This window comes from Temnothorax americanus, unplaced genomic scaffold (assembly GCF_048541705.1).
Source record: "Temnothorax americanus isolate GAGA-0224 unplaced genomic scaffold, ASM4854170v1 Scaffold116, whole genome shotgun sequence".
Classification (NCBI taxonomy): Eukaryota; Metazoa; Arthropoda; class Insecta; order Hymenoptera; family Formicidae; genus Temnothorax; species Temnothorax americanus.
Genome location: NW_027509249.1, coordinates 199,990 through 227,437, shown reverse-complemented (window position 1 = coordinate 227,437; position 27,448 = coordinate 199,990). Strand labels below are relative to the sequence as shown.

The 27,448-nt window shown below is 47.3% G+C and overlaps 4 protein-coding genes across 4 annotated transcripts; 1 reads left to right on the top strand and 3 right to left on the bottom strand.

The window, feature by feature from the left end:
- Positions 1–954: 954 nt before the first annotated feature.
- Positions 955–2,454, bottom strand: LOC143908800 (uncharacterized). The gene has a single exon (XM_077426610.1). It carries the CDS (start codon positions 2,452–2,454, stop codon positions 955–957), a length of 1,500 nt encoding a protein of 499 aa, XP_077282736.1.
- A 6,564-nt stretch (positions 2,455–9,018) lies between these two features.
- On the bottom strand, positions 9,019–10,055 carry LOC143908791 (uncharacterized). The gene is made up of 2 exons (XM_077426597.1): positions 9,787–10,055; positions 9,019–9,681 (listed from the first exon to the last, which is right to left on the bottom strand). The coding sequence occupies exons 1-2, from the start codon at positions 9,936–9,938 to the stop codon at positions 9,462–9,464; spliced, it is 372 nt and encodes a 123-aa protein (XP_077282723.1). The 5' UTR covers positions 9,939–10,055; the 3' UTR covers positions 9,019–9,461.
- Positions 10,056–13,637: 3,582 nt separating this feature from the next.
- On the bottom strand, positions 13,638–14,887 carry LOC143908799 (uncharacterized). Its single transcript, XM_077426609.1, has 2 exons — positions 14,393–14,887; positions 13,638–14,291 (listed from the first exon to the last, which is right to left on the bottom strand). The coding sequence occupies exons 1-2, from the start codon at positions 14,885–14,887 to the stop codon at positions 13,638–13,640; spliced, it is 1,149 nt and encodes a 382-aa protein (XP_077282735.1).
- A 4,468-nt stretch (positions 14,888–19,355) lies between these two features.
- LOC143908793 (uncharacterized) lies at positions 19,356–24,376 on the top strand. The gene is made up of 2 exons (XM_077426602.1): positions 19,356–19,432; positions 23,431–24,376. The coding sequence occupies exon 2, from the start codon at positions 23,456–23,458 to the stop codon at positions 24,164–24,166; it is 711 nt and encodes a 236-aa protein (XP_077282728.1). The 5' UTR covers positions 19,356–19,432; positions 23,431–23,455; the 3' UTR covers positions 24,167–24,376.
- Positions 24,377–27,448: the final 3,072 nt, after the last annotated feature.

The following is a 27,448-nucleotide window of genomic DNA, read 5'->3' as shown; positions in this document are numbered from 1 at the left end:
ATCGTTTTTTGCGATTGGTCGCCGCTGAATAATTTATCAATAAAAAATTAATAACAATTAAGGGGAACCGCGGATTATTGCAAATACTTTCTAAATCGTTTTGTTATCACAAGGACGAGATCCCATAAAAATTTGGAGAGAATCGTTCTTTGCTATCGACCGTCAAAGAATAAATTATCAATAAAAAATTAATAACAATTAAGGGGAACCGCGGATTGTTGCAAATACTTTCTAAATCGTTTTGTTATCACAAGGACGTGGTTCCATAAAAATTTGGAGAGAATCGTTTTTTGCGTTTGGTCGCCGCTGAATAATTTATCAATAAAAAATTAATAACAATTAAGGGGAACCGCGGATTGTTGCAAATACTTTCTAAATCGTTTTGTTATCACAAGGACGTGATCCCATAAAAATTTGGAGAGAATCGTTCTTTGCGTTTGGTCGCCGCTGAATAATTTATCAATAAAAAATTAATAACAATTAAGGGGAACCGCGGATTGTTGCAAATACTTTCTAAATCGTTTTGTTATCACAAGGACGTGATCCCCTAAAAATTTGGAGAGAATCGTTCTTTGCGTTTGGTCGCCGCTGAATAATTTATCAATAAAAAATTAATAACAATTAAGGCGAACCGCGGATTGTTGCAAATACCTTCTAAATCGTTATGTTGTCACAAGGACGTGATCCCCTAAAAATTTGGAGAAAATCGTTCTTTGCTATGTTCTACAATTATTTATCGAATAATCTATAATAATTAAAACATGTTTTTATATCAAACCGATGAAAATACAGTTTGAATATTGTAAAAAATATTTATATATAGATGAATTTAATCTTCATTAATTAATAATATCTAAGAAAAGCCCAGCGGCTAATAGTAATTAACCTACGATACGTTCGGACCCCCTGAGAAACCCACATGATATTCGGCCCTGTCCGCGGGACGTTCCGCTGCTAGCTCCCGCTGCTAGCTTCAGCGACATGAAGAATCGTAGCCTCTACTGGGGTGCGCGTGCTTTCCCTGCCCTGTGCTTGTATTACGAGTGAAGTGCGGCCTCGAGTTGCAGCCGCCTTTGTATCATTTACCGCGAGAACTACCGTATGGCACTTGGTTCGTCCGAAACCACCCCTCTGCATGCAACTTTCGGAGATAAAGTTTAGCTGGCTCGCGCTATCTAACAGAATACGAACGGGGAAGGGATTTCCGTGTGCGTCGAGCGCTTCGGCTTGTACCGTCGACAACAATACGATCGGGTTCGACCGCGCGACACTAGCCATGCTAACGAGGGGTTCGATTCCCTGCGATGACGTTGTCCCCGATTCGGAGGGTGGTTCGGCGTCTGTGGGTGCATTCGCCGAGCCCGAGTTCTGCTCAAAATGCAGGAGCGTGTGATGTTTGGCCTTACACGACCGACACGTCCACGACGATGGACAGTCATTAACGCTGTGGCCCGCGCGGAGGCAGTTATAGCACAAGTTCGAAGTTTTAGCCGTCGAATGCCTCTCTCGGGGTGCTAACTTTAAGAACCGAGAACATTTTGCAACGAGGTGTTGTTCTTTACATACCGGACACTCGGCGGTTTGAGTTGCGAGCGACGAAGCCGACGCGGACGATTGTGATTTGAACGGCATGGTCGACGGACCCGAGATGGCCTCAAGGACTTTACAGTGCTCGGAAAGAAACTTGATGAGTTGAGCGTATCGCGGTATCTCTTCGGCCCGATAAACAGATTCGAACTTTTCTCGCAATGATCGGGGAAGCTTCTCGAGCAGGAAATTGAGCAAAAGGAAATCCAACGAATCGGTAGGGAACTTCATCAGGTTTAGCGCGCGAGTGTTTTCGGTGAACGTATCTAATAATTTATGGAGGGCATCGGCCGATTCTATTTTTAACGGTTTGGCTTCGCGTATCGACTTTAGGTGGTGGTCCGCTAGCTTCCTTCTGTTCCGATATCTGTCGAGCAGCGCGTCGTATGCAATCAGGTAATACTCCGCGGCGAGCGGCAAATTCTTGATTACATTGAGCGCCTCCCCCTTTAGCGAGGCCAGCAGATAATGATACTTCTCTATTGACGAGATCTGTCGGTTGTCGTGAATCGAGGTGTTGAACAAAGCGATAAAAGACGGCCACAGCGTGAGATCTCCCGAAAATTGCGGAAGCGTAATTTTGGGTAACTTGATCGCCGACGCGTGGCTCGCGGAATGAGCCTGTGCGGTTCCGGGCGTCGTGCCCGTGAGCGCGTGATACCGTCCCTTCACGGTGTAATGCATCTTGTCGAAGTCTGCCCGAACCGCATCTTCGGTGTCGAACTCAGTAGTCTCTTGTATAACCTTGAGATGCGCGTTCTCAAAGTTCTCGGCGATTCTCGCCACGCTCTGATAGCGGGCAAGAAAACTTTCTAGGATCGTCGGCTCGGACGAGGCTTTCCGGGCAAGATCATAAATCTCCCTCATCCGCCGGACGCATAACTCGCGACAAGAGAAAGCTGACTTTGATTTCGACATGTTGGTTGATACGTAAAGCAATCAACAGCAACGGCGAACGACTCCAAGGACACGTAATGTATTGTCGCCCCGTGAAAATACCGGCGAACAATAGGCTTCGAGTTTATATGCTAAGGGACGAAAGAGAGAACGAAAGCAAACAACCGTTCCGTTCGTCAAGGTGACGAGGAATAGCAGATGGCTCGTTTCGGATTCCTACGCGAAGGCTCAATGGAATGTTCCCGAGAGAACGTTCCTCAATTACGATATAATAGCGCAATCAAAATGACAATTCTGTTAATCGCAAGAGCGAATGGCGAACGCAAGAAAAGGGGATCAAATGCAGTGTAGAGCTAGCAAGGAAGAGGGTTGCAAGGGATGCACAAAATAAGAAAATAGTTGTATCAACGATCAAAATTATCAATTAGGTTGGCACAGGTGCCCGGTTACGGCGAGAAATGCACTCAAGTATTTGTTCAGATTGAGTTTTCAGCAATACATGTTTCGCGCGGAACTACGACACGAGCAGCGTATACGACATGAGCAGTACACACATGACACGAGCAATAATCCACGACATGAGCATCAATTACGCCAACTTCGTTGCAATTGTGATTATAATTGTAATTATAATCTTTAATAAGATTACCTTGAGTGCTGCAATATATTCTATACCGGGGACCAGTGCCGACGATAACAGTATATTCGATCGGTGGCAAGTATGTTTGCGAGAATTCCAACGATCGGAATAATAGTTTCAGTATGTATTTTCAATATGTATTTCAAGTCTGGCCGAAACACACCCAGCAACAACGAAAATAATGTAGCGCGTTATTATGGAACGCGAGCTTATGTAGAAAAAATGTGTATATACGCTGCCGGCCCGTGACCGAGCGTCAAGGCTGTCGACGGCGCGGCGAAAACGTATGGCTTAACCGAGAATATTCCAATGTTGAATATTTCGGTTAACGACAATATTCAATAACGAATGACAAAAGCAATTAACCACAAAGCGATCAAACGACAAGTTTCCCGCGCGTATTCTCGTCGCGAAGCAATGTTGCGGCCGAGAGATATCGCGGCGGGTGTAGAATACGCGACTGATTAATTGTAATGCAATCGCGATCAAAACTACTAAGAAATGCTATCCACGAGCGAAATGTCGGCGTTATTGCTTTAGCGCGCGAATCCGGCTCGAAGGACCAATGCACGGGGGGGTATGAGGCGCTCCCCGGATTTGCGATTGGTCAACAAAATTTCTCGAAAAACCAGAGGGCCCGCGCCCTCGCGAAAGCGAATAAAGCGAAGCAAGCAAGCGAATATAAAAAATGCGAGGCGACTCACCGTGTCGTTGCCCGGCGCCTCCTGGGTGTCGACGTCGTCCTCCCGTTGGCGAGATCTCTGGCGTGCAAGGCGAAAGCATGCAACAGTCCGGTATAGCAAGCGGGCACGGACAGGGCACGGATTAGGCCTTCGTGGTCTGCGATAGGCGACCGAGCACTCCGAGTTTGCACATGCAAAAACAGTAACGTGTGAGCTTCACGACGTTCGACTGGTGAGTGCCTCTCTTCGGCGTTTTTCGGCTCGCGCACCTACGAAGTACGGCGCGAGCGAGTACCGAATTCTTCTCATAATTGGGGATGCCACCCGTGGGCGGGCAGCACGAGTCGGGTGAGTCGCGCGAATATCGACAAGTGTACTAATCGCGATCCACCGACGTTTCGCTAATAGGCGCGATAATTTAACCCGGTATAATTAATCAATACAAGGACCGTACCATTAACAATGTGAAACGACAACACGAAATCAATCTTATAATTAACTACTATTTACACTATGATACACGGCGGTGCGCCAAACACACGTAAACACCGATAACTACGGAACTCAATATCTAGACATCGTCATCGGCAACCTGGGATACCTAGACATCGCATTCAACGTATTATTACACCTGGACACCGAAAACTACGAAGCGCACTATGTGGACCTCGTCATCGGCAACCTGGGACACCTAGACATCGAATTCAACGTTCGATTACACCTGGACACCGAAAACTATGAAGCGCACTATGTGGACCTCGTCATCGGCAACCTGGGACACCTAGACATCGAATTCAACGTACGATTACACCTGGACACCGAAAACTATGAAGCGCATTATCTGGATTTCGTCATCGGCAACCTGGGACACGTGGACATCGAATTCAAGGTATTAATACACGTAGACACCGAAAACTACGGAGCGCACTATGAGGACTTCGTCATCGGCAACCTGGGACACGTAGACATCGAATTCAAGCTTGATTCATAAGAATCCACTTAAAAATTCCCTAGCGGCATTTTCTGCCAAGCGTAGAGATTGTAGAGAACCTTCTTTTCCGTTGACTATCAAGCTTGATTCATAAGAATCGACTTAAAAATTCCCTAGCGGCACTTTCTGCCAAGCGTAGAGAACCTTCTTTTCCGTTGACTCAAAATATATATTATTACCTAATTTACCTAAATAGAAATCTTCTTCCTGACCGATAAGTCTATCAACCTAATTTCGAAATACGCGCGCGATATCGAAATTGGCGATACTTGCGCCGCCAGTGTCGAAAAAGTGAAAGTGACGTTTCTGATTATGACGTCATCATATAAGACATCTGCGTTAGGAGGAGGAAGTATCTTAATAAAAAATTTTCACATTTGGACTTTGCGTCGCAATATCTCTGCTCGTAAGGCACGTAGCGGAATATTATGAGAAAACCCCCCCCCCCTAATTGGACCCCAAGCTATCGATCAAGCCTACTTAGAACTTGATCCATTCACTCGTTATTGAGATCTCAACATCTCGAGTACTCGCAACCCGTCGCGTCGCGTAAAAGAGTCACGGTCGGTTTCGCTCCGCGTGTACTTGGCGCGAGACGCTACCGTGTCTCTTGATACTATATATATAAAAAATTAAAGATTTATTGTTTTATATAAAGTTACAAATTATGCACACGATATAAACACATACATTTGTATACATATATGTATAAGTTTATATATTGTTACGCTCGTCGAGTAAGCTCGCCGCCGTAACACTATCGCGCACTCCACACTCGCGCACGTATTTCGCGGAACTCGCAAAAGGAAAGAGAACTCAAAAAAACTTAAGAAATGCGTTTATTCCAAGCTCGTAAAACAGAACGCGTGCGGATTCCAAAAATCCGCCAGACAGAAAATCAATAAATCCATCAACAAACTCCCGTTGTCAAGGAGCGCGCTTCACAGCTTTTCCCAACTTCTCTACTCAGTGTCCAGCACGGGCGTAACATTGTCCCCCTCTTCTTAAGTTGTCGTCCCGACAACTAGAGAAAAGTTACAAGCAGTTTCTTTCTCTTAGATTTCCGGGAACTTGAAACGCTTCCTGCTCTACCTCGAGCTAAGCTGCGAGTTAACGAGCTTCGTTTCTTCCCTCAATCCAAAAACGCTTCTTTCCACGTGTAAACTTCTTCAACGTCGGCTTTCCTTCTGCTACCAACGCTGTCCTCTTGAGAGTCTTCGGACTGGAGGGGGAAGCTTTCGTGGACGCTGCGTCTCGCAAGACTCCCCAGTCCCCGCCTTGGCATTTGCCCTAAGTCCCACGGAAAAACCACGATCAAAAACCGTGGCCAAGGCAGTCTTCTTTCAGCTAATATCTTCGCCTGATGTTGTTTGGCACTATCTTCTCGGAGAAGTAGCTGAAAGTAACAACAAAAGAAAAATATATTTTTCTAAAAAAAAACTAAAAACTAATTAAATGAATTGAAATTTTTCGGGCTCCGCGTTTTGGATGAAAATTGTGATTCGAAAGGAATTACCTCTCATAAAAAGTAGCTAATTTATCTAAATGAACGACTTTGTTTTTATGCCGTTTAGACCTACAAATGCAATAAACTACATCATTTATTCTTTTAACGACTTCAAAAGGACCTTCCCAATTACTTTGTAACTTAGGAGTTATTCCTATTTTTTTCGAGGATTAAATAACCAGACTTTTTGCCCAGGTTCATAGCATATTTGTCTATCCTTTCGATCATAAAGCGCCTTGGCTTTTTGAGACTTAATTTCCATACGTTGACATACAATGTTATGAATGAGATCCATTTTTTCTTTCAAGTGACGGAAATATTTTCTTTCCGAAGGAATAGTCTCAGAACCAGGAGAATGTCCGCGAAGTAGATCCAAGGGCAATCTTAACTCCCGACCTAAATGCAATTCCGAAGGAGTGAAACCAGTAGTTTCATGTTTAGAAGACCTATACGCCAACAACCCTAATGGAATCCAACGATCCCAATCTCGTTGATTTTCAGCAACGAACTTTGCCAGATAATTTAACAACGTCTGATGTTGACGTTCCACCTGACCATTGGATTGAGGGTGAAATGGAGTAATTCTTGTTTTTTTAATTCCCAATAACTGAGTTAGTTCCAAGAATAATCGAGATTCAAAATTTCTTCCTTGGTCAGTATGTAATTCCGAAGGAATGCCGTATCTCGAAACCACTTGACTCAAGAAAACTTCCGCAATTGCTTTAGCCCTAATATTTCCAAGCGGAAAAGCTTCCACCCATTTCGTGAAACAGTATGTAACCACCAACAGATATTTATTTCCCGAAGAAGAAGTTGGAAGGGGACCAAGAACATCCATTTGAATTCTTTCGAAAGGCGCCCTGACATTGTAAATTTGCATAGAAGACTTTCTTTTATCAGATGGCCCTCTCTTTGAAACGCAAACTTTACAAGTCCTACACCAATGTTCGACATCTTGCTTACAGAAAGCCCAATAAAAATGTTTCCGAATCTTCTCTAAGGTCTTATTGACACCAAAATGGCCACCTGTGGAAGAATCATGAGCTTCTTCTAAAATTCGCGAAATCATTCCTTGAGGAACTATAGTTTGAATAAAAATTTAAAAAAATTTAAAAACAAAAATTTATATAAAAAAATTTAAAAACAAAAACTTATAATAAATAAATTTAATTAAAAAAATTAAAAACAAAACATAATTCAAATAAAAATTAAAAACAAAAAATTAAACAATAAAAAAATTGTTTAAAAAAAAAATTAAAAAAATTTAATAACTGCAATTTAAAAAAAGTAAAAACAAAATTTAAAATTGTTAAAAACAAGAACTTATATAAAAAAATTTAAAACAATGACATATACAAAAATTTAACCAAAAACAGGTTTAATTATTTGGTAATAAAAATATATATAATACACATTTAATAATAAATATAAAATACAAAATTAAAAACTTCTAAAAAATTAAAATAATATTAATTATAAAATATTTATATATATTATATATTTATATATTATATATTATATATTTATATATGTATGTATGTATGTATGTGTGTTTATTGTCTTTCCCCTCAGGGTTTACAAGGCGTTTTTAAACGAGGAACGTACCCAAACCTCTTACAAACGTTCACCTTTATTCAATTCCTGGCCTTTTGCGACCTCACAATAAGTCTTTTTCCCTTCCCTTATCCCTCTCCTCTTCCTTCCCGACTTAGTTCGCCCCCCTCCACCTCTTCCTGTCTCATCTCTTCCTTCCTGTCTATCTCCTACCCTGGGTCTGTTGGCCCTCTTCCCCGCTCCTGTGGAGTTTCTCCTCCGTCTCTCTCGTGCTCTCCTCCACCTCCTACCTCCTTCCGCTCCTGCTCTCCTCCTCTCCTCCACTCTCTCTCCTATTCTAATTTCCCTTCCCTCTCTCTCTCTCTTATCTTCGCTTTCACCCATCTGTCCTCCGCTATCTTTACCCTTGGCCTCTTTCTTGCTTTTCTTCTATCCTAGTACCCTCCCCTTCTCCTCCTCCTCCCGTTCCTAGCTATCAACGTTATCCCCTCCCCTTTATACCTCCTCCCATTTTTCCTCCTCCTCCTTTCATTCTATCTCCCTTCCATCCACCCACAGTCTCCTGTTTTCCACCCTCGCTCTTCTTCCCTTGTCCCTTTCTTCCTTCGCCTTCTCCAACATCCTCCACCTTGTCCTTTTCTTCTCCATCGACAGGTCCTCGTCCACCCCAATCCCCCACCTCTGCCTAACCTCTCCAAATCTTTCCAGCAACTCTGCCCTCTCCCTCTCATTTTCCATCTCCACTATCAAAACCTCTCTCCCTCCTTCCCCTTTCCTTTCCCAGACCCTTCTAATCTTTGGCTCTTTCCCCAGTACCTTCTCTGCTACCCGTACCATCATGCCCCTCCTTTCTTCCGCGTCCCTTCCATCCAACCCTCTCCATACTACATTCTTCTTTCTTCTCTCCTTTTGCTCTCTTTCTTCCTCCAGCCTCTTTACTCTCTCCTTTAGTCTCCTCGCCTTCTTTTCCTCTTCTTTCCTCCTTCTCTCCATCTCCTCCCTCAGTCCTTCTTCTTTCTCCCTACCTTTCCTCTTCTCCAAATCCTCACTTCTCTGCTTCTCCAGTCTCCAGCCTTCCCCCTGACCAAGCATCCTCTCCCTCTCCTTCCTTTCCTCTTTTTCCTCTTTTTCTTTCCTTTCCTTCTTTCTCCTCACTTCCTCCTCCCTGTCTTCTACCGCCCTCCGCGCTCTATTCCTCTCTTCTGTTCCCTCCTCCTCCCTACTCTTCTCCTCCGGTCCTCCCTTGCCCTCCTTGGCCGTCCTTTCTTCTCTGTAGCCTCTGTCTTCCTTCTCCCTGCTCGCTCTCCCTTCTGTTTCCTTTTTATTCTCATCTTTCCTTCTCCCCCCTTTTTCCTCCCCTGTGTATGTCCTCTTGCCGCGTACCTGTTCTCCTCCTCCTTTCTCCTATCTTCCTCGCTGGCCACTTCCTCCCACCAGTCTCTTCCCCACCCCTTCTCGCTCCAACCTCCCTCGCTGCCTTCCGTTCCATCCTCCTCCGTCATCTCCTTTTTTGCCACTCCCCTGTTACTCCTCTTCATCCTCGCTGGTTCCTTTTCCCTCCCTCTCCACCCGTTGCTCTCATCTGTCTCTCTTTCCTCCTCCTCATCCTGCTCCTCGCTTTCCTCGCACCGCCAGCGCCCCTCCTCCAGCCTCTCCAACCTCACTCCAATCTCCTTTAATTTCTTCCTGATGCCTTTTCCTTCCCGTCTTATTTCTTCCCTGATTTCCTGGCCTATCTTCCTGACTTCTTTCCTGATCTCCTTCACCCACTCTGTCTCCTCCGACCTTTGCCCCATCCCTGCCATCGTCTCTTTTCCTATCCCTGTATAAACACGCCGTATGTATGTTTTTTATTGCACCTCTCTTCTCACTCTATCTCCGTCCGTCTCCGCCTCTCCCTCGCCTCTCTTGTTCCTCCTCTACTTACAGTCCTCCTTCCGCTCCTCCACGGTTTTTCTCCTTCGCATCTCCCTTACACCTTTTCTTTTCACCTTCCGTATACTTTCCTCCTTTACACTTCACCTCTGCCAGTGCGTCCAACTTTTCTTGGTTCCCTACCTCTCCTCTCAGTCGTGCCATCCCTTTTCAGCTGCTATCCAGCGCCGCCGTCTCACTTTTTTCCATTTGCTGCGCCCTCTATCCTCTCCGCTTTCTCCACACAACCTCTCGCCCATTGCTGTTCCGCGCTGCCGCATCTATTATCCTCCTCCTCCGCGCTCATCACCCTCGGCGCGTCTGCGCGAGCGCCGCGTTGCTCTCGCGTCAGTTCTGTTGCCCCCGCTCGTCTCCCCCCTCTCGCTCCATCAGTCTTTTTCCTAACCTCCATATTACTCCGTCTTTTTCATCCTCCGTTTCTCTCCTCCTGCTTCGATTTTCCCGTCTCCTTCACTTCCTCATCTTCCTCTCTGCTTTCTCCATCCAATCCACCTCCTCCGTCCTCTCTCTCTCCTTTCTCTCTCCACTTGCACCACGTTCAATGCTCCTCTCTCCTTGGGCCGTCCACCACGTCCAAGTCCGTTACGCAATCCATATATTTATATATAATAATTACCATATTATTAATACAATTGACACACGATTAGAAAATATTATCTAATAACAAATATGATTGAAAATATATACAAATACTTGATTACTTACTACAATTTAATCTTCTTATTATTATATTAGGCATTACAGATATAATTATTAATTGCATATTTTAAAAGAGCAGTCGGGAGACGCCACGCCAAGTGTTTCTCAATCACGTTTTAGATGTCAAAGAAAATTCTGTATTTAAGTTGTTTAACTGCGTACAAAAAAAGAGAAGCAAAAATATATGTTGAAATATTAAGTATAAAATTTGGCGTGGCGTTTCCCGACTGCTCTTTTAAAATATGCAATTAATAATTATATCTGTAATGCCTAATATAATAATAAGAAGAATATATTTTAGTAAGTAATCAAGTATTTGTATATATTTTTAATCATTTTTTTTGGGGGGGGGAAATCTTCCACCACAAGGAAGACCCAACGCCGCACCGGCAGGCCCGAAGGCCCAACCGCACCCGGCGATGGCCGTGCCCTGTGACCCCTCCTAAGAGGGGAAGACCCCTCCACCCCCTGGGCGGGGCAGAGGGAGTGTGGGATTCAACGAGCCAGACCAGGGTCCGACCCGGCGCCTACCCACTAACCCCCAACCGGTGACCCTCGCTATGACCATGAGAAGAGGCCCCGGAAAAGCCCGAAGGCATCACATCAGTGGGCCCCCCCGCATGTCGCCCTTGTTAGGGCAAGCCCTCCTAGCTTCTACAAGTAGCGGATGAGTGCTACCACCCTCATCCACCACCCCCCCTTCAGGAGTTGCCTATAGGCAGCGAGCGAGAGGCTCTCCCAGTCCTCTCGCCCGCCCTCCCGAGCGGGGAAGGGAGGAGGACGACGACGACCGCCGAAGCGGCCGCCACCGCCCGTTCCTCCCTCCCCCGCGCCCGCAAGCGGGCAGGCGGACGCCACGGTCGACGAAGCGGCCGCGGCCTCCTGCTTTCGCGCGCCGGGGGGCGGCACATGTGACCGACCCCCGTAGGGTATCGGCCCGAGCCAGACCCCCCGGCGCGCACCTCCGCCGACTGCCCCGGCAGCGAAAGAAGAGCGGCAGGGGGGCGGACTCCCTCCGAAGAGAGGATTGTCCGCCCCCGTGCCGCTCGCACCACCCTCCTCGAATAGATCGGCACACCCGCCCCGCATAAGTGCGGTGAATCAGGGGAAGCGGTTGCCCCGGGACGACGCCCCGTCGGAGGCCGTCGTCCCACGGTTGCCACCGTCATTGCGGCAACGACGACGCTGCTTTGCAGCTCAATTACGTCGCCGAGGAGTCGGAAGGCCCGGAACCTGGGGAGGGGCCCCCCTCGTCATCCTCATCGCTCTCTTGAGGGGAGGAGGGAGGGGAAACCTCCTCCCTTTTACCCTCTCGTCCGCCTCCTTCCGCGACAACACCTGGTCGCAGAAGTAGGCGAACGCTCTCCATTTTGTCTCTCCCTCCCGGCCCGGCTGCACGATCGCAGCCACCACGGCCGGTAGGGAGAGATCCTCACCTATGGCTGCCCGGAGGACACGGCGCTGTTCGTCCCAAAAGGGGCAGAACTCTAAAGTGTGCTGCGCCGTGTCCGCCACCCCCGGGCAGTAATAGCAGCGCGTGGTGCGCTCCTTCCCGATGCGGTGCAGGTACGCGCTGAAACAACCGTGGCCGGTCAGCACCTGCACTGCGTGGAAGGCCAGGTATCTGTATTTCCGGCTCTCCATTCACTCCGCGAGTACCGGCTGGACAACCTCCGCGGTCCTCCTTCCATAGCTGGCCTGTCGGGGGTCCGGCAGCCAGTCGGACCACCACTGAAGGAGGGCCTCCCTTTCTTGGAGCCTTAGCAACGCCCTCGCCCTTGGGACGATGACCTGTCCGCGCCCGCCCGCCGCCGCAATGTTCTCATACACCAACGCGTGCATCCTCGCGACGAGATGCGCGGGCGGTATTCCGGCGAGGACGGTCGCCCCTACGTGCGATACAGTCCGATAGGCCCTGGCGGCATGGATTGCGACGATCCGCTGTACTGCCGCCAGGCGCCCACGCAGGCGAGCTGCGTATAGCAGCACCGAATGGACCACCGCGACGTAGAGACGACGCACGCGCCCCCCCGCCCCGCCAAGGTTTGGCATAAGCCGGGCCAGACAGTTAGCCATCTGTGCGGCCCTCGGGGCTACGCGGGCCACGTGCTCGCCAAAGCTCCTTCCGCTGTCCGGCCACATACCGAGGTATTTCATCCACGGAGTGGTCGGGACTCTAACTCCTCTGATCGAAAGGCAGAGTCTTTCCGGAGGTGGGCCCCGTTCTCTTTTGTTGTAGAAAACCGTGAACTGGGTTTTCTGGGGCGCCACCTCTAAACCCAGTCTCTCGATCGAGCGCACCACGCTCTCAGCTGCCACGTTGGCCAGCCTAAAAAGCTCCCGCCACCCCTCCCCGCTGACTCCCAGGTATATGTCATCGGCATATCCCAAGAGCCAACAGCATGCGGGGAGGGGAGTCCTGAGGACTCGATCGTACCCAATAATCCATAGCAGGGGCCCCAGGACCGACCCCTGGGGGACCCCGCACTCAATCAGACGAGTCCTCAGGACACCGTCCCGGTCTGTATACATCAGACCCCTGTCCCGGAAATAATCTCGGATGACCGCGATCATGTAATCAGGGACGCCGAACACCATCAGGGCGTCCCCTATCTCGGGCCAGGGGAAGGAGTTAAAGGCATTTTTTACGTCGAAACCGACGCCTGCCACCACCCCCCCTCCGCGATCTCGGCCTTCGTCCGAGAAAGGACGCGCCTTATCGCGTCGATGGTCGATCTCTCGGCAGGGAAACCGAATTGGTCATCCGAGATTCCCTCCTTTCCCCTCCGGGACAGGTGCTGGACGAGGCGTTCGGCGATCATTCGCTCGAATATCTTGCCTGCCTCGTCCAGCAGACATATGGGACGGTACGCGCCGGGCTGTTCCGAAGATTTGCCCGGCTTTGGCAGAAGCACTAGGCTAGCCATTTTCCATTCCCGGGGGGATTTGCCGGCTCGTAAGCAGGCGGTGTACACCCGTTTCATGTCGCCGGCAATTCCCCCCGCGGCCAAGGTCCACGCGCGGCCCGGAATGCCGTCGGGGCCAGGGGCCTTGCCCTTCCTGACCCTTTTGAGAGCCCTCGACAGCTCCTCGTCGCTGACCTCCCAGGTCCCCTCCCACTCGTAATAAGCGGTGGGGGGAAAGTTAACCTCCCCCCCATCCGCGGGGGGGGAATAGTTCATTGACTATTCGTCTGACGAACTCGGGGGCCAGCGTCTCCGTCAATGGGGGCATCCATGGCTTCAGCCTGTTCAATACAAGCCTATAGGGGCGCCCCCACGGATCCTCCTTCACGCTGCCGAGGAGCTCCTTCCAGGCTCGCTCCTTGGCCGCGCAAATTTCTCGGACCAGGTTCTGGCGGGCGGAACGCCAGGCCCGTCCGGCCTCCTCCTCGGAGAGGGCGTCACCGCGGCATCGTCCCGCACGCGCCCTTCTCCATTGGCGTTTGGCATGGACCGAGGAGCGCCTAAGAGCGGCCAAATTCTCAGTCCACCAATACGCCTGTCTTCGAGGGGGCATTGGTTTGAGCCGGAGCATGGCCACGTCGCACGCACGCGATACTAACCGTACCACGCCTCCAGCAAGCTCATCGACGACAACCACGTCGACCTCCGTTCCCCCGTGATCCACATCCTCTCTGCCCCATGTGAGGGCCAGGATCGCGGCCTGAAAGAGATCCGCGTCCAATTTTTTGAGGGCCCATCTGCGCTGCATTCTGCCAGCGGCCAGGCGGCGGGTGAGCAGGCCTGGCGGGCTTCCCAGGATCACCATCTCGATGTATTGATGATCCGAGAGGGTCTCCAAATCAGAGACCACCCGCCAGTTGCGCAAATCGCGAGAGACAAGGGGCGTGGCCCACGTGAGGTCAACAATGGACCCCCCCTCCCCCGCGCCCGCACGCACGTGTTCTCATGGCCCCTGTTCGCCAAACAGAGGCTGAGACCCGCCGCCCATCGCTCAGTGATGTCGCCCCTCTGATCTGTCCGCGGGGAACCCCACATCGTGCACTTCGCGTTGAAGTCCCCCGCGACCAGGACCCGACCAGTCGTGCACGACCGCACGCAGCCCTCGACCTCGGCGAAGAGCTGCCCGTATCTGGCACGGGTCCAACTAGGAGGGGCGTAGACCGCCACCGCGCAGAGGGGCCCATATTCAACAGCAACAATGCCCTCCCCCGCACATTTGAGGCTGTATGGAGGGGACGTCGGTGCCGCTCTCACCGTTATCGCGGCGGAGCCACCCCTGTCGCTGAACCAGCAGGGGTGATCGCGAGGTACGCGATATGGCTCCGCCACGATACCCAAACCACACCCACGCTCGGCCAGGACCTGGCAGAATAAGTCCTGGGCCGCGCGAGCGTGATTCAGGTTGACCTGGAGCACTCTGAGGGCCATTAAATGTAGCCCACTAGGTTCTCCTTCTTCTCCTCCTCTTTGTCCACCGGCGCGGCGTTGCCCGTGTCCTCGTTCGCCTCCACCTCCGTGCCTATCAACGGGACGCTCTCTTCGATCTCCATCTCAAGTGGAGGGGCATCTGCTGTTCTCTCCACCTCCTGTATTGCCCTGAGGTCCTTATCCACGAGAGGGGGACTGTAGGGCTGAGCCGGGTCGCACGCCTCGGTCAGGTCGATGGTCTGCTCGACCTCCATCTGTTCGGGCAATGACGCTACGGTAGTCGTCGCCGATGTGAGGGCCAGTCTGACCCTCCACTGCCTCTGCGGTTTCGAGGGCTCCGTGACGACCGTCCCCTCAACCGCCAGACCCGCCACCTTCTTCCCCGCATGTTTGACCTCGAAGCCAGCCACTTCGAGATCCATCGGCGCCTTTCTTTTGGCCCTGGCCCTGGTTTTGGCACCGGCGGTCGGCCGTGCGGGGTCGCGTGTCGCGGGGGGGGGGCGGTCCGCCCTTTCCCTTCTGCGCGCGGCGAGCCTTGTTTCTGCACCCAGTGCACGCGGGACCCCCGACCCTATGGTCCTGGGGAAGACCTTTTCCCGCGCATACGGCGCATCTCACAGGGGCCTGGCAGACACGTGCAGGATGCCCCGTTTCGCCGCACCGGTAACACATGCCGGTGCGGTCCATCTCGCTAGGGCAGGTCGCCCTGCTGTGTCCCAGCTCAAGGCAGCGGAAGCATTGGAGAGGCCTTATCTCCAGCATCGCCACCCGAGCCGAGGACTACCCCAGCGTTAAACGCCCCATGCAGGCAATTGTGTTGGCAGCGGCGAGTGGGCACCGCACCACTACAGTGCACAAACCGTTGGGCCCTTTACGTATGGGCCCAACATGCACGCCCACCGGCGGCGTCCCGCCGTTCGTCGCCACTGCGTGCTTAATTTCGCCCTCCAGCACCGACTCCTCGAAGTTAGTCAAGCGAAGATCAGCTGATGTCACAGGGCGACCAACCCTAACCCCCTCTCTCCCCGCGAGTACGTCCGCCATCCTCGCGGCCAGAGCGTCAGCCTTCTCGGAACTACCCTGGCCGGATAGCTCCAGGCTGAACCCCCAGTCGCGGTCCGCCTGACGTTCGGCGTCTTAGTAATACCCAGGTCCGCCAGCACGATACGCTGACGGACCAACGCCATGCACTCCGTGTAATCGTCCGGCGGACACATTAACGTGACCGCCGTGGTGCGCGGCGCTCTTCTCCTCTTCTTAACGTCCTTCGCGGACTGGGGTAGAAAGGGGAGGGACGCATCTTTCCTCCCCTTCTTCCCTTGGCTTGTCCCGACCCTGGTATTTCCAACCAGAGGTCTCACGGGCCGAGTCCCGCCTGACGGCGCAGCCGCCCCGGGCGAGGGGGCGGGTTTCGCGGCTTTTTGAGCCTTGCGTCCAACGACCTAAGCCCAACCGTTCCCGGTAACCACAGCGGAGGGGGGGCTCTCTTGCTCTAGTCCCCGTTGACCCGGGGTGCTTCTGCGACGCCCCTTCTATAGCGAGAGCACCCAAAGGTCTCTGTGTCCGCGCTTCGACAGATGCAGCCATTGTAGGAGCGGACTGCACCTGTGTCCCCGTCTTGCCCTTCTTTTTCTTTTTCTTCCCCTTCTTCCCGGGGGTCTTCTCATTTCTATCCGCGGGCTTCCCCCCCGCGCTCTGATCCCGAACATCAGCCACGCGCGCCTGAAGGGACGGTTTCGCGGTTTTCTGGGGAGGGGTTGTTCCTCCCTTAGGTGCGAGCGGGGCGATCATCTGGTTGACGTGTGTCATCAACTGATCGCTCATCCTCTTCACCTTCTCCTCGATGGAGAGGACTAGCAGTTTCGCCAGTCTATCCTTCATGGTCGAGGCGGCGGGTTTTGCGCCGGAGGTGCTTCCTCTCGCTCCCGCAGCGGGGATCGCGGTGTCGATGGTCCGCCTAACTCCCTGTACCGATGGACGGATAGCAGGGGGCATTCCATTCGTCGCAATATCTGCGAGAACTTCGTCCTTCGTGCATCCGTCTTCGTCTCTGTCCTCCATCATGTCGATCGGGTGATTTAATTTCACTCCGAACGCATCAGCCATCTCCACGTCCTCGTCCTCGATTTCCGACGACGTGGTGAACGTCAAAGGGAGAGGCCTCCTACTAGCCCCCCTGTCGAGAGCTGGTCTCGCTCTGGACGACGACGGTGGAGGAACGTTTTCCTCGAGGTCTTGTTGTGACTTGAGACGCTCTACTTCAAAGCGGAGTTCGCGCAGCTCTTTTTCTCCCGACTGCTGCCAACCTTCGGTTGGCGAAGACAAGGGAGTATGCGTTTCACGGAGGCCGAATCTTTGTTACTTTAGTTCTCGATAACTACAACATACTTTGATATGTGCTTCCGTATATAAGTTTCTTATTGATCAAGCAGGATTTATAGCGTATAATTATCATTAATCGTTGTGTTAATAAAAAAGCGAAAAAACGATATATTACATTTATATGTTCTCTTATTGGCTATCGACTGAGTTACAGAAAAAATTGATTAACCAATGACATGCATCCACATGGGGAATTTTAGTGAGATTTTAGTTGCCTCTATGGGCTTCGGCAGAACGTATAGCTTTTTTATTCATCGCTGCACGCTCATTGGATATTGCGCGGCGTGCACGATGTTATCGAGCGCGCTAGCTGCTCTATTGCTGACATGTCATATTTGGCCGGTAGTTAGAGGTTAAGTTTGTTTATACAAGTTTAATCTTTACAAAATTAAATAAAAACATAATAAATAGTGTGATAAACAGTAATACACTGCCTAATACAAGTTTGTTTATTGAATCATTTCCTCGGAAATACCATGTGGTATCAGGTATCTTAGATGTGTGTATACATACAGGGTGTCAAGTAATAATTAAGCGGATCACTGCTCGTGATGGGCAGCTAGAGCGGGTAAAACTGAATCGAAGTCTTACTGTTTTGTAAGTATTTCAATAATTAATAATAAAATAATTATTAAAGATACGCGAATCAAGATGCGTTTGTGCGATTCGACGAGAAGGAGCAGTCAAATGTTTACGTTGCTCTTAGGCCGCGACGAGACATTGGGAGGAACGCTAATGTTTATAACAAAAATTATTAACTATACATAAGTGACACTCATTGTCATTATTGTTTATAAAACACTCCTCTTTCATAATATTTCGCTATGCACATAGTAACGTAAACGTTGGGCTGTTCCTTCTCGGCAAATCGTGTGGATGCACACTGATTAATTCTCTTATCTTTATTAATTAATTTTTCATTAATTATTGAGAAACTTACAGTACGATAAAAGACATTTAATTTGATTCAGTTTAAATCGCTCTTCCTGTCCACGAGAAATGGTCCGCTTATTATTACCTAATACCCTATATATATATGGTTATATATAATTGTAAATTTATTATATATATAAATAAAAATCATTAAAAATGTTAAAAAAATAGAGAAAATTACTTAAGTCATAATTAATCTCATACTATTGTGTATAAGATTTAGATTATGCCTATAATACCTATATTTTCAACTATTTATATGTATATTATAAAATATGTTTCTGCATAGCATAGAAATATATGTATTGCTTTTAAAAGTATAAAATAAATAAATAATTAATATCTCGCAACAGCAGCAAAAAGATAAGTAAACAAAAATTATAATAATATAAAATAAATAAAAACCTAAAAATTAATTAGTAAAAAACAAATTTAAAAAACTAAAAATTAAAAACTTAAAAAATTTAATAAAAAGGCAGAAAACAAATTAACAAATAAATTGTTTAAAAAAAGACTCGACTGCTGCCTAACCAGGTTAAATTAAATGCAGATAAAAAACATAATTTTAATAAAAATTAGAAACAAAAAATTAAACAATTAAAAAATTGTTTTTTTTTTAAACTCCTGACTGCTGCCTAACTAGGTTAAATTAAATGCAGAAAATAAAAATTAAAAAAATTTAATAACTGCAATTTAAAAAAGGTAAAAACAAAATTTAAAATTGTTAAAAACAAGAACTTATATAAAAAAATTTAAGAACAATAACATACAAAAATTAAACCAAAAACAGGTTTAATTATTTGGTAATAAAAATGTAATACACATATAATAATAAGTTTAAAATACAAAATTAAAAACTTCTAAAAATTTAAAATAATATTAATTATAAAATATTTATATATTATATATTTATATATTATATATTTATATATTATATATATTTATATAATAATTACCATATTATTAATACAATTGACACACTATTAAGAAATATTATCTAATAACAAATATGATTGAAAATATATACAAATACTTGATTACTTACTACAATTTTTATTCTTTTTATTATTATATTAGGCATTACAGGGAGTTCTGAGCTGGCAGTCGAGGAGAGTAGACGTGGAGAAACAGGTGGAATTTGGAGAGCTGGAAGGAGCGGTATAGTGGAGAGAAAAAGGAGAGCTGTAGGAAATAGGAAAGAGCGGAAGCAGGGCAATAAGCAGAGATACGGTGAGTCAAAGTAGGAATCAGGAAGGTAATAATTAATAGAACGTAAAAAGTCAACAGGTGAGAAGGTTAGGGCGGCAAGAGAAGGTACGTAGGCGGAGGAGGCAGACAGGGCGCCACCTGTTGGAGAAGGAAGGAGGTAAATTACCAACAGGGAAGGAGCGGATAGAGATAAGTGAAAAGGGCGGAAAGAGTAAACGTAGAGGGAGCTACGGCGAGTATACGGTAAGTAAAGGTGACGAATGGAGGTAGAAAAGGAAGGAATAGTAGAAAGTAGACAAAGAGGTGACAAGGAAAAGAAAGGAGAAGAGGAAGGAAAGAAAACGAAGGGAAGACCAACAAAAGCGGAAGAACTGGCCAAACTGAGAGGAAGAGCAGACAGCTTAGGAACAGGGTCAATCAAAGATTACATTCAGAAGAGGAAAAGAGAAGGAGTAGAGGAGGAAATAGCCAAAGCAGAGAAAGAAATATTGGAGAAATTTAACAAAGCAAGGAAGGTTGACAGATCACCACCAAATAAAATAAAGAAAGGAGAGGAAGAGGAAGAAAGCATGGCAGCAGAGGGGATTAAAGAAATTCTAAGGAAACTAGAGGAACAGGAAGCAGAAAGAAGAAAAGATAAAGAAGAAATAAAAAAAGAAATAAGAGAGCTGAAAGAAGAATTTAAAAGGAGAGAGGAAATTTGGGAACAGCAAAAAAAGTCGCTGGAGAAAAGAATAAAAAAGGTAGAGGAGAAAATAGAAAAAACAGAATTGAACATAGAAGACAAGAGCGAAGGAGAATACTTGATGGAAAAAATGAAAGAGATGGAAAGAAATATGGAAATGACGGAGAGAAGAAGGAGGAGAAATAACATAGTGATGAAAGGAACAGCGATAAAAAGCGAGGCAGAAAAGAAAGAGAAAGTAGAGAAGATGATAAGCGAAATAAAAGAAATGAAAATAACCATCGAACAAGTACATGAAATAGGAAAAGGAAGAAATAAAATGACAGTGATGAAATGTAAAAGCTGGGAGGACAAAAGAGAAATAATGACAAAAAGAAAGGAACTGGGTAAAAAATATGAATGCTATCTGGACGACGATCTAACTAGATTGGAAGGGCAGATACAAAAAGAGATAAGAAGAGTAGCAAAAGAAGAAAGAGAAGCAGGAAAGGAAACCACGATCGGATACCAGAAGATGTGGGTAGATAATAAAGAGATGAAATGGAACGAAAATAAGGGGAAATTGGAGGAAGAAAGTGGGTTTCGAAAGTAGTAAAAGAAAGAAAAGAGAAAACGAGGGAAAAGACACAAGAAGCAGAGGGAGAGGAGAGGAAATATGGAGAGGGAACAAGGAAAAGAGCAAGAAATATGAAGGAAAAGAGAGTACAATAAGCATAGGCTTCTGGAACATAGCTGGACTAAAAAGAAAAAACGAAGAATTCTGGAAAGAGATGGAAAGCTGGGATATAATAGCGATGCTAGAAACGTGGGTAGAACAAAAAGATTGGCGCAAAATCAAAGGAACGTTATCAGATAAATACGTATGGAAATGCCAACCTGCGACAAAAGAAAAAAGAAAGGAAGAGCGAGAGGAGGAATAATAACTGGTATTAGGAAGGAAATAGTAGCAGGTGGAACAGAAGAGAGAGAAGAGGAAGGAATTGTAGAAAGAATAGCAAAGACGAAGGAGGGAACGTGGAAGATTATAGCGGTATATGTGAACAACGATATTGAGAAGAAAATAAGGCATATAAAAGAATTCACAAACGAAGGAGGATAAGGGGAGCAAATAATAATAGGAAGTGACTTTAACGCAAGAACTGGGGAAGAAGGTGGACTAACAGAGATAATGGGGGGAAAGAGAAAATCGAAAGACAAAGAAAATAACACAGAAGGAAGGAAACTGTTGGGGTTTATTGAGGAAGGAGGATTAGGAATATTGAATGGAACAAAAGGAGACAACGATGGAGAGTTCACATTTACAGGAGGAAGGGGAGAGTCGGTAATCGACTATATAATCGGAAACCAGGAGGTATGGGAAAAAACAGTGGAAGTGAAGATTGGAGAGACGGTAGACTCGGATCATCAACCCGTAACAATAAAGATAAAAGGAAAAAGTGAAAGAGGAGAAGAGGAGAGAAGAGTGAGAAAAATAATGAATTGGTCGAGGGAAGGAAAAGAAAGGTACAAAGAGAGAATGAAAGAAGAGAAGATTGAAGGTACGAGCATAGAGGAAATACTGGAGGAAATAAAGAAAGCGACAAAACGAGCCGCAGAGTGGAAAGAAGTAAGAGAGGACGGGAAAGCAAAGAGAAAAAATGGATGGTGGGATAAAGAATGTGCAAAACTAAGGGAGGAAGCACGTGAGAACCTAGCAAGGTGGAGAAGAGGAGAGACAGACAAAAAAAAGTACATAGCAAAGAAAAAGGAATATGAGGAGAAAGTAAAAGAAAAAAAGGAATCAGAGAAGGAGAGAGTAATGAAGGAAGCGAGAGAAGCAAATAATAAAACGGAAGTATGGAAATTTATAAACAGACAAAGGAAAAGCAAGAAAAAGGTATGCGAAGAGATAACGGAGGAGCAGTGGAATAAACACTTTATCGAACTACTGGATGGAGTTATGACGAAGCCGTATGAAAAGGATAGGAGGAGAGAGGAAAGAATAGGGAATAAAGAAGAGCAGGAAGGAATAAGAAGAGAAGAAGTGGAAGAAGTAATTAAAGAAATGAAAGAAAAGAAAGCTGCAGGCACGGACGGACTAGCAAACGAGGTTTGGATCTATGGAGGCGAGAGACTGAGAGAAAAAATATGGGAGGTATGTGACAAAGCATGGAGAACGGGGGAGATAGCAGAAGATTGGAAAGAAGGAATAATAGTGCCAATAGTAAAAAGGGAGAAGGAAAGGAAGCACAGGACTACAGAGGGGTGACGCTAATGAATACAAGTTACAAAATATATGCAGCAATTTTGACGAAGAGGCTAGAGAGAGAGGTAGAAGAGAAGGGGATGCTATTAAAAACACAGACAGGATTCAGAAAAAAGAAAGGAACAATGGAGAATATATACGCGCTGAATTATGTGATTGGGAAAGCTATAAGCAAGAGAAAAGGGAAACTAGTAGCAGCATTTATAGACCTGAAAGCCGCATTCGATTCAGTAGACAAAGAAAAAATATGGGAAGTCATGAAGAAAGAAGGAATCAGTGAGAAATTGAGAACGAGGATAGAAGACCTATATGAGGAGACAAGATGTGTGATAAGGGTAAAAGGGGAAAAAGGAAAGTGCTTCTGGACGGTCAAAGGAGTTAGGCAAGGATGCCCGCTGAGCGCTATGCTCTTCATACTTCTGCTGGCAGACATGAAAAAGACAATGAGGAAAGGACAAGGTGGAGGAGTAGTTGTAGGAAAAATAAAATTCTGGACGTTAGTGTACGCGGATGACATAGTTGCAGTAGCAGAGGATGAAGAGGAAATTAAGAGAATGCTGAAAAGACTAGAAAGATACTTTGACAGAAAGAAGCTGAGAGTTAATGTAGGGAAAACGAAAGTAATGAGATTTAGGAAGGGAGGAGGTAAAATGAAGAAAGTAAAGTGGAGTTGGAAGGAAGAAGAAATAGAAGAGGTGAAGGAATTCTGCTATCTAGGCTACAACACATTCCAAAAGTAGAAAGCAGGAGGCCTGAATACCTGGAGAGAAAAGGAAAAGAGCAATCTATGATTAGGATAGCGAGATTCAGATTAGGTAATGAGATGAGAAGCGGAAGATACTGGGATACAATAGAAAAAACAAGCTGCAGGATATGTGGCGCGGAGGCAGAATCATGGGAGCATGTGTTAGAATGGTGCGCAAGAGACGAAGAAGGAGAAGAAAAAGAAGGAATTAGCGAAAGAATCAAAAGAATACTGGACAGCAAGGGTGAAGGAGAGAAGTGGATGGCGGAATTAGAAAGGAAAAGAAGGCAAGCGAGTCAATGACAGCTAAGCAGAGAGAGTAAGTAAATGTCTTTTGATTTCAGATAAGCAGGAGGTGAAGGAACAAAGATGGAGCGAAAGCTAATCTGCAAAGGAACAATGGCAATCGACAAAGAGGCGATAGAGAAGGTTGCAGAAGAGCGAATGGTGAAGGTGATGAAGGAGTACAAAGAGGAGATAAAGGAAATGAAAGAGGAAATAGAGAAGCTAAAAAGGAAAGTATACAGACTAGAACAATGTTCAGGTAAAAGGAAGAGAAGCAAAAGTGAGGAAGAAAATAGTAAGGTATGTAAAGCAAAATGGTGGTACGAAGAAGAAGAAGAGAAAGACGATGAAAAAAGAAAGAAGAATGTAATAATTAGGGTCGAGAAGAAGAGATGGGGAGGAGGTAGCTCGAATATGAATAAGGTGAAGCAATTTTTTACAGATGGGCTTAAGGTGAGGGTAGAGGTAAAGGAGGTGAACCAGATAGGACATAGAAGGGATTGGATAACATTCCTCGTAAAGATGGGAAGCGAAAGAGATAGCAGGAAAGTACTGGAAGCGAGAAGGAAGGAGGGAAGTAGAATGAAGGTAAAGATAGATGCAGATAAGTCGGTGGAAGATAGGATCAAAGAAGGAAAAGAGAGGGAAAAGAGAAAGGAAAGGAAAGAGGAAGAAAATGAGGGGACCAGGAAGTCGGCGGAGGACGAGATCGTGGAGAAGATGGAAGACCAGCTGCTGATGAGCACGGACGAGGACGAGGCGGAGCAAAGGAAGAAGAGAGAGGGAAGGTCCTAGAAAGGGTGGGTGGGTAACAGGATATGTAAGGTCGTAAAAAGGCCAGGTGATAAGTTGGGTTAAGGGACTTATGTAAAGGGTTGGGTACGTTCCTATAAAACGCCATGTAAAAAGTGTTGTATATGTTTATATGAATAATATGTAAGGGTTTGGGAACGTTTGCCCAATAAAACGTCTTTTCAACCCCGGAAGGGGAGAAAATAAAGGATTGAATTGAAATATTAGGCATTAGAGATATAATTATTAATTGCATATTTTAAAAGAGCAGTCGGGAGACACCACGCCAAATTTTATACTTAATATTTCAACATATATTTTTGCTTCTCTTTTTTTGTACGCAGTTAAACAACTTAAATACAGAAATTTCTTTGACATCTAAAACGTGATTGAGAAACACTTGGCGTGGCGTCTCCCGACTGCTCTTTTAAAATATGCAATTAATAATTATATCTGTAATGCCTAATATAATAATAAAAAGAATAAAAATTGTAGTAAGTAATCAAGTATTTGTATATATTTTCAATCATATTTGTTATTAGATAATATTTCCTAATAGTGTGTCAATTGTATTAATAATATGGTAATTATTATATAAATATATAATATATAAATATATAATATATAAATATTTTATAATTAATATTATTTTAAATTTTTAGAAGTTTTTAATTTTGTATTTTATACTTATTATTAAATGTATATTATACATTTTTATTACCAAATAATTAAACCTGTTTTTGGTTTAATTTTTGTATATTATTGTTTTTAAATTCTTTTATATAAGTTCTTGTTTTTAACAATTTTAAATTTTGTTTTTACCTTTTTTAAATTGCAGTTATTAAATTTTTTTAATTTTTATTTTCTGCATTTAATTTAACCTAGTTAGGCAGCAGTCGGGAGTTTTTTTTTAAACAATTTTTTTATTGTTTAATTTTTTTGAAGGGACTCATTTCGAGTCTGTTCCTCATGCTGCGCTTGTTTCGCACGCGTCCTCTCGCGTCGCATAGCCTCCATCTCCTTCTCTTGAGTGGTTAGCCGCTCTCTTAGGGACTCCATCTCGACGTCTCTCGCCAAGCCCACCTCCGGGGCCTCGTATCTCTCAACGAGAGCCGTCACCGCAGCCTTGATGCGAGCCGCGCCCTTGTTCAACAAGGCCCGGTATTTGCCTTTGAGGTTCGAGGACTTGCCCGCAACCAAATCTATATTATTTACGGCCTCGAACACCTCACTGGGGGGGGGGTAGCGGCTGGGGCATACTTAAATTTCTCTGACGCCACCCTTTCCGCTAGCCTCCGGTTGTGGGACAGATTCGCCGGAATCATATTGTCCCTCAGTATCCTCAGTTCCTGGGCTTGAGCAATGAGGTCTTTGCTCGCACTCCTGAGTTGTTTTAAGTAGCGCTCCCCGGTGGAGGGGGGACGTCCAAGTCCATCCCATTTTTTCGCTATAATCAGTGAGGCTCCGCCATCGGGGCCGCCTATCTTGGCCAGCCTCTCGTTGGTTTCCTCCATAATTTTTTGTGCACTCCTGACCACCTCTTTGGGCAGCCTATCTGTGGATTGAGATCGTACCTCTTGAACAACTTCGACCACTTCGACGCAGTCGTCGTCCTCTTCGTTGTCCGATTGACGGTCGCTTTTTTCTGGGAGATGATCGTATTCCCTCTCCGCTGTCCCAAGAAGAGAAGCGGCACACTCGTCCTTCATTTTCTTCGGGTGCGATCTGTTATTGCCACCCGTACCCAACTCGAGCTCCGATTCCGACGTGGTGGAGAGGATCGTGTTCCTCATCCTTTTCTTCGTTACTCGGTGCTCCGGCTCCAATTCGCAGTCGGACAGGGGGGGGGCTGCACCCCCCCAAGGACGACGAAGCGGTTACCCTCTCCACCCCTTGGGTTCCACCCAGACTGGTGGTTTGAGCGTTTGCTCCTTCCACTGCACCGCTCGTTTTCAGCGGTGCAGTTCTTGACAATATATTTTGCCCGTCGTTGGATGACGACGGGGAGGAACCGGGACGGTATCCCTCATCCACCGGGCCCTGGGGGTCCGAATCCCCTGGGCCGGTAAACGTTTGATCATTAGAAGACATTTTTCATAAGGGTTTGCGTTGGTTTGTTTTCGGGGTGTCCTTCCCCTAGGCTGGTTGGCATCGCCCGCCTCACGAGCCCAGCCTGCCTGAGCCCTCGGGAATCCCCGGGTTCGCCACGCCCGTATCGAGAGCGCCCCCCGAAGGCCCCTAGGGACCCCCAGAGACCGCCCCCGACCCCTGAGGCACCATCCGCCAATCGACGCCGACACGGGAGCCCCACCACCCCCACCCGCACGCAGCGAGGGGTGGCCGGCCAAAGATCTCGATCCCGGTCCCCGCCACGCACGGGCAGGGACGCCAGAGCACCCGCGCCACCGCCGACCGGACGGACAAACATACCCGTCACCGTCTCCGTCACCGGCCCTAACGTCCGGTGATTAGGCCCGCTGGCCCCGACCCTGGAATATGTCCAGGCGGCCCAACGGGTCTCCCACCCAGGACGCCTGGCCCCGACCTCGAAAGATGTTCGAGCGGCCCAGACGTCCCTCCGCACTAGGGGAACCGTGGGACCACGTCCCTGGTGTGCAATCCCCTAGTACGGGCCAACCCTCCACCCAACCCAGCACCACGTACTGGGCGGATGAAAGGCGGTTATCCCTTCTCCTTGGAGAAGGGATCTTCGTAACCCCGCGGAAGGGCGATCTAGACCCGTAGCGCAGACAGCCCAGGTTTCCCCGGTCCGCCGCGCCCCCGTCAAAGACGAGGTGCAGGCTTTTTGACCCCCCAACCGCGAGGACACGGCCGGCTCTACCCCACCTCGAAAGAGGGAAAAGCCCCAGGACCATCCACCCTGCCGGAGCACCGGCGTGCAATGGGTGAATGGCCCAACCCCGGGAGTGGGGTGACGTGGGACGGGAAGAATCCCGCCACCCTCCAGGCCGGACAACCGCCGGACCGGGCCATTGCCCGAGAGATCCGACGACCGCCATCAGCCCAGAGGGAGGCAGGGTATCACCCATCCCACCTTTCTCCCCATGGGACCAATCTCCCCTTCGAACCTGCCGGAGCACCGGCGTGCAATGGCCGAGAGGGAGCCCCCCAAACCCCGTGGTTTTTTATCGAGGTTTTTCTTCCTCTAGGCCGGTGGAAGGAGTAGAAATTCCTCCCTCTCGGTCCCGGCCGATCGGGCGATTGCAGTCAGGGCCGCCAACCTCTACCGGCCGTTGGAGCCCGCGCAGCCGGGGATGTACCGGG

Bases quoted from the DNA above. Each gene is read 5' to 3' on its own strand.
- LOC143908791 (XM_077426597.1), bottom strand. From the start codon at position 9,938: ATGGCACGACTGAGAGGAGAGGTAGGGAACCAAGAAAAGTTGGACGCA. The intron at 9,682-9,786 runs GTAAGTAGAGGA...GTGTTTATACAG, and splicing joins GGAGGAGCGGAAGGAGGACT to GGATAGGAAAAGAGACGATG.
- LOC143908800 (XM_077426610.1), bottom strand. From the start codon at position 2,454: ATGAGGGAGATTTATGATCTTGCCCGGAAAGCCTCGTCCGAGCCGACG.
- LOC143908793 (XM_077426602.1), top strand. From the start codon at position 23,456: ATGGAGCGAAAGCTAATCTGCAAAGGAACAATGGCAATCGACAAAGAG.
- LOC143908799 (XM_077426609.1), bottom strand. From the start codon at position 14,887: ATGGCCCTCAGAGTGCTCCAGGTCAACCTGAATCACGCTCGCGCGGCC. The intron at 14,292-14,392 runs GTGCGGGCGCGG...TCTGATTTGGAG, and splicing joins GGGGCCATGAGAACACGTGC to ACCCTCTCGGATCATCAATA.